General features: G+C 36.9%; 1 protein-coding gene across 1 annotated transcript; it reads left to right on the forward strand.

Annotated features, from left to right (window-relative positions):
* Positions 1–788: 788 nt before the first annotated feature.
* LOC128099349 (uncharacterized) lies at positions 789–6727 on the forward strand. The gene is made up of 2 exons (XM_052721233.1): positions 789–2273; positions 6583–6727. Exons 1-2 carry the CDS (start codon positions 851–853, stop codon positions 6651–6653), a joined length of 1494 nt encoding a protein of 497 aa, XP_052577193.1. The 5' UTR covers positions 789–850; the 3' UTR covers positions 6654–6727.
* Positions 6728–7466: the final 739 nt, after the last annotated feature.

The raw sequence follows: 7466 nt of genomic DNA on the forward strand, positions 1-7466 counted from the left end.
ACCAGAATCAGACTGTAACATATACACTTATGTAGATGATATAATGATAGTAGGAGAAGCCATTGAAAAAGTACAAAGTACATTAGAGAAACTAATTCAACATTTAAGAAATGAAGGATGGACTATAAACCTAGAAAAAGTAAATAAAGCAGGAACAGAAGTAAAATTCTTAGGGGTACATTGGACTACAGAAGGACCAACAATACCCGAAACAATAATAGATAAATTAAAACAAATTAAGCGACCCCAGAATAAAACTGAGGTACAACATCTAATTGGCCTATTTGCATATTGGAGGCAACATATTCCATACTTACAGATCATATTACAGCCTTTATATAAAATAACAAAGAAAGCACAGGATTTTGAATGGGACCAAAACTGCGAAAATGCCGTTAAATTGGTACTGGAATATATAAACCAGTATAGCCACCTATATTATATACAGCCCGGTGACCACGTATTTGTGGACATCTTGTATATGCAGGGTTATGGTAATTGGAATATATTTTCAAAAAATAAAGACAGGGAAACGCCAATAGGCTTCTACTGCAAGAAATTCCCATGGTCAGAGAACAAATATTCGCTGTTCGAAAGAACCATATGGACAGCCTACGAGGCATTCAGGACAATCCACTCACTGCTCAAAGAGAACCATGTGACTCTCCGATCACATATACCCATTTTGGACTGGGTAAAGGCACCAGGAGAGGCATGGGCTGGACTACCCATGGAAGGAAAGGTACTTCAATGGAAATGGTACCTTCAGGAGTTCCTTTGATCAACACCTCTGTCAGCAAAGGGGTCGGTACCAGCGGTATCGGAGTCGATACTTCAGTCCGACAGGCCCATGACTCCAGAGGGATACATTTTCCCAACCTCAACCCCTCCCCAGAAACAGGTACCAATGGGCCATTGGGGGACTAGAGAGTACGATCCCTCTCTGGTTAATGCCTGGTTCACCGATGGATCAGCAACCACGGTGAACAACAAAGTGAGATGGAGAGCAGCCGCTTATAGACCTGGGGATGGAATGGTCATTACAGACCAGGGCACTGATAAATCAGCCCAACATGCAGAAGTTATAGCCGCACTATTGGCGATAAGACAAACTATAAAGGACAATTATAAACAAATTTATTTATACACCGATTCATGGTGTGTGGCAAATGGCATAGCAGTATGGTCAGGTAAATGGAGAAATAATGGATGGAAAATTAATGGTAAAGACATATGGTCAAAGGCAGCATGGCAGGAATTGGATGCAGCAAGCAGACTAATCAAAATCATAGTATACCATGTAGATGCACATACCAAGAAACAGGATGAGACAAGTAAAAACAATGAAGTAGTAGACAAACTAGCTTCAGCGTTAAGTATAAAGTTAAAAGGTACATGGAAGGCAAACATTAATCCAGAAGCAGGAAAAGGTAAAATACAGAGAGAATGGATACAGGTAAGACCATCAACTAAGGACATACCTATAAGTACAGAAGAGATACTGAAAATCCATGAGCAGTTAGGACATATAGGTACACATGCACTAAAAAGTTGGTTCGATAAAAGAAATCTTAAGATAACATGGCAGACAATAAGGAAAGCAATCAATAGTTGCAACAATTGCCCAAAGGCTATTACAAGATTAACACACAATTACCAAGGGATAATAGGACACCGAATGGATTTTAATAGAATCCTACAAATAGACTTCATAGGACCGTTAAACAGCTTCAAGGGAAAATATTGCTGCACCCTAGTAGACATAACAACAGGTCTCGGGATGGCCCGAGAAAGCACACACCCAGACCAAAACACAACAATACTTACAGTCTGGGGATGGTGTGCAGCATATGGAATACCTGATATAATACAATCAGACCAAGGAACTCATTTCACAGGAGCCAAAACACAAAGAATGGCTAGAAACTTAAACATTCAATGGGACTTCCATAGAGCCTATACACCGACAGCAGCTGGAGCAATAGAAAGATGGAACGGAATGATTAAAAAACAGCTAGAGATGCATAAGGGAATACCACTGTCATTAGCAATAAAAATAGCAACTTATGAATTGAATACCAGACCCAGAATAAATAGGAAGTCACCAATAGAAGAAGCTATACAAAAACAACACACAATAGATTATCCTACAGTTATAGATAGAGAAGTAATAAGGAATCCTAATTGCCTTTACAGGAACCGGAAGAATAACAAATTATCCCCAGCAGAAATAATAGCACCAGGAACAGGAAACAACGTGTGGATAACTCAAGGTAAAAAGGACTTGAAATTAGTCAGGCTGGAGGATATAGCATAAATGTGTGTCAGGGAGGTGATATTCATAAGGGCAACCCTCCTGACGATTTGGCTAATAGCTATTGCAGTATACATAGTACTGCCAATCTTAGAATTTGTTTTTCCCTTCTGTAACATCATTTACCAAAGAAGCTACTCATACAACATAGTCAACAATACCAATCCTGGATACGCTTCTGCAGCATCCAGAACAGCCAACTTCACGGTATGCTGGATACACTATCTGCACAGGAGGCAATAAGAATAGCAAAGGTGATGTGCACATTGAAGGCAAGCAAGCTATATGCTATTGGAGCCTTTGTGTGCTCATTTTTCTGTCTCAGGTTAGCAGATGTGATGGCAATAACAGCATACCAATGCCAGCCCTATTGGACAGTACACCCACAACAAACAGACCCACCACCACACCACATGTTATACAAGTGGGCACTAGGAAACAGAATACCGTTGCTACACCAACAATTTATGATCTAGAAGGCAAATTACCGCTATATTGGTCAGCAGAGAGAAGATTTACACATTACATAGGAAAAACACACAGTTTTTGGCAAAAATATGCAGCATGTTTAACATATGCCTGGTATAAGGGTTGCGATCAATATAGAATGGCACTTAGCATATACCATCCAAACAAAGAATATATGTTAGAATCAGGGGATGATGTTAACACCAACATACATGAGCAGAACCCGTTAAAATGCCATTACAATGAATTATGGACCAACATTACCAATCACGCAGCCATATACAACATGTATTGGACAAAGAATTCACATATCAGAACAAACACATTAAGGGTAAACTCACACTATAGGACCAATACAATGGGAATAGAGACAGAACCAGAATTTGACTGCGAACTAGGCATGAATAGCTCCTTTGTGAGACAATATTTCGCACCAGTAATAGCACAACAAATGGAGGAGATAGGTATGCTGTATAATAAGACATCAGAAAGGTGGGAAGAACAAGTGTATAATTACAATGATGACTATTATGATGGTGATTACCCTGCTAGTACAACACCTAAAGTAACTACAACACCTATAAACCCATGCAACCCTATGAATTGGACAGTATGCAATGATGGTGAAATGGTAAAACCATGGCCAGTAGTATCTGGAATAATACCATTACCCAAACCCTGGGGAAATAGATGTCCCAATAACTTAGGGAGATACATTCAAAAACATAAGCTAGATGTACCAGGACAAAATAATACTAACTGGTTATGCGTAGCAGACTATCCCAATTTACCATTCTATGGTAACTTCTCTGTATTATATAGCACAGATAACCCATCAGTAAAAGGAAAGGAATGGAAATGGGATGACTGGACAAAAATATTGCAATTAGGAGTAGAACATTGGAGATTCCCAATCATACTTACAGATATTATACAACAACCTTGGGCTTCAATGAGACACACAATGAAACCTAAATATGATTGCAACACAGACACCATAACACACATTTGCATACTTACAGTAAATTCCACATTACACAGGGAAAAACACTCTTTTGCATATGCATGTATAAATATGTCCGAAGCAAATACAAACATTAGACAAAACAACAATACAAAGACTATAGTGGACCTACATGTAGGACCTTTATTTACTGGAAGAACATCAAGGTCAGTACAAGATTTAATAGCAATCACAGATATAATAGGCCAGAAAATACCATGGCTAGGAATTTTTGTGGACAGTACTGCAAATATAACAGCTACTAAACAGGTCCAGGCAATAATGAGATTTAATGACGACCAACAGTCATATCCAACATATTTTACGCAAGCAAGTAATTTGGGATTTTTTAACCTAACCTTAGCAAAATCACTAACACAAGGTACCACAAGCTTGAGAAACAAATTATCATGCTTTACCGAAACAAATAATACAGCGGTACGGACTAACTGTACCACAAATAAAGCAACCACAATAATAAATTTGAATATATATGGTAAAATTACCATAATAAACAAACATATGTCACTAGTAAAATTTGACAGCACACCAATATTAACCATAGGCATGATACATGAACCAAAACATAAAATACATAACATGCTAGGTGGCAGTAAGATATCAATTTGCTGGTTTCATGAATCTAAAGACTTACTGGACATGCCCATACCCTGGGAAGTCAGTGCCAATGTTACTACAGATGAAGTGGCAGCAAAAAATATTTTCATATTTAATAGGGCAATTGAACAAAAGGCATACAATTTCACAGGTATAAGGGAGGTAGAATATATCCCACCATATGTACAAATGACAAAGGCTATGAGAATCAATAAGGTTATGGATCCAGATGACCTAATGGTACATTATAAAAATGGGATAACTAGATCAGGGAGTTTTTGGCAAACTTTGGATTATGAAATGGATAGAGTAATTGAATTACAGCACCATAATCTCCCATATTATTTCTACATGTTAATGCCAAATCCACAATATAAAGAATGGAATAAGGCTGAATGGGTAGCACACAAACCTAGAGGATCAATGAAATCACATACACAATATTGGGATAAAATATATTATCTCCCGATATCAAGAAATAAGGATTTTCTCAGCGAACATTCCAACACACCATTAATTATATTTAGAGGAAATATGACCAGACCAAATAAAGAAAATATTGGATTATATACAGCTCATTTTCCAAAAGGATACCTAATACCACCAGAAGGAACCCCAACAGTAGTCAAGGCACCAGCTATTATACCAGACCTAAAAAGTCCAGCTAAATTAGTTTTATACCCTAGGATTAGAAAAATTGAAATTACAATAGATGTGACAGCACTGAAACCACCTATAGAATATTGTAGTGATGTGAATTTTAGATTTGATTTAGACTACTCATCACCAACAAGAGTAGGAAGAAAACCACTACAAGCAATGGCAGTAGCAGCCTTTATGGCAGGAGCAATTTTAGGTGGAATAATGGGTGGAGGAGTATCAGCAGCAATGATAGAACCAATAAAGGCAGAAATATACCACATACAAGAAGTAAATAAGAAAACAGCAGAAGCTTTAGCAGCTATATCAAATTCTATAGATGGCATGCATACACTAATACAAACTATGCAAGGCGAGATAAAAATGTCACAAGACCTTTATAAGGAACAATTCTCCTATCAAGCAAAACTTATTAATACTAACCATAACATGATGATGTGTCAAATGTATCGAACTCAAGTCAGTAATATGAATAATGAATTAAATAGTTTATTTAGCACAGGGTTAGGGAGAAGAACAAGAGAATATCAAAGTATACTAAACCCTGAATATGAAAGCTCATGCACAGATGGATTATGTAATATACATTTAGTACAGATCTTCTTACAAAATTCATTTTCAGCATATCATTCCAAGGCGATACCACAGCTATATACTGAAAGAACAGGAGTATCAGAATGGAACCACCAATACTTAGTACCCATAGACCATTACTTATGGACCAATATGAATGACACACCAGTGTACATACCATTAGAAGACTCCATATCATTAGGAGCAAATACATACGTTTATCCACATTTACCAGAAAGCACACTTGAAACTAGTCAATTGGCAGTAACTACTATCACACAGTCACTAGAAGATACGGGAGATTACACTTTCTTGATATGTGCTAAATATTTACCTACTTTAGTTAGCTGCATAAATCTTAATGAAACCACAATGAATGATGATATCACAACATTCAATATTACAGAATCAGGATGCTATATGGTACACAACTGTAGCATCCTACAAATGAATTTCACTAATTATGATGGCAAAACATAACCAAACAAAGAGTGACCACATTAACACTAGAAGAAAAACATTATTTTGATGGCTCACACTTATTTAATGACCCAACAGAATTAGAACATCACCAAACATTTGTAAAACAAGCAATGGAGTTACAGCACATTGCAGATTTCAATCAGAAACAACTGGAATCCATACATAACAAAATTAAAGAACAAGATGCAGCCATACATACATCACAAGCACAAACGCACAATCTAGTGAATCTGTTAAGAACAAATACATACATACATAAAGACTGGGCAAAACAGATGCAGAAATGCAGCTTTTGGGATTATTTAGGCAGACTAGTCAGATTAGATCTAATATGTACACCAATTTACACATGGTGGCACTGGATAAAGTTAGCAACCTTTTGGTTTTTAGTAATTTTAGGGATAAGTATTGCTTTATGTTTGTCTAAAAAAATCAAATGCTTGATAATAACTCCATGCTTAAGATGTCTTACAGGAATCAAGTAACAGGAAACCCACTTTGGAATCCGTCAGGCAGACGCTTCGATTTACTTAGTAAAAATGGAATGAGTAATTTACTATATACCACATACCAAAAATATATGGAACCATTGTCTGATATTTTCTATAGAATAGGTGTATTATCTATGGCAGGAACGATACAGGGATGCAAATACTGCACCCATAAATATGCAATGTTCTACCTATCAGAACCAGGTGAGGTAGACAACCTCCCAATGCTCTTGATGCACTTAACGTTCCACTTGACAATAGAAGGAGGTATACATGATATGAGATTAATTGGAGATGGATACATGAGATATTATGGAACCATACAATCTAGTGTATATAAAGTGAATGGAATGTACAAAATACACAGAAATAACATGGATGCAGCCCTACATATAAGCGCAGCTTTAGCTGCAGCATATGTGGGCCGCGGTAATCACAGAATATATAAAACATATAGAACATGGCTAAAACATAATCCTGATGAAGCAATATTAAGCATTGATAAAGATTTCCTGAATGACCCACAGTGGGAAACAGGAGAACCAATGTATTTACAAAGCATATGTACTAGAATATTGTGTAGAGATTTTGTCATAGATGTGTTAAAAGAATTTGCAGCTTATAGCACTTGGTTGAAGTTATATAATGCATATATAGAGAAAAAACATAAAAATAAACCACCCAGAATGAGAAGGATAAGAATGCTAGGATTAACAAATTAGGATAACATATTGTAAATCTCCAGGCTGCGACCTCATGTGATGCCTTTTATGTTGAAGACATTTCAGGCATCAGGGGATGGAATGTAAGGAACACATGTAAGGCCTAGGGTGAACAACCCTGGTCAGGAATGATA

The sequence above is a fragment of the Peromyscus californicus genome, unplaced genomic scaffold, assembly GCF_007827085.1.
Source record: "Peromyscus californicus insignis strain IS unplaced genomic scaffold, ASM782708v3 Scaffold_6__1_contigs__length_162567912, whole genome shotgun sequence".
NCBI lineage: Eukaryota > Metazoa > Chordata > Mammalia > Rodentia > Cricetidae > Peromyscus > Peromyscus californicus.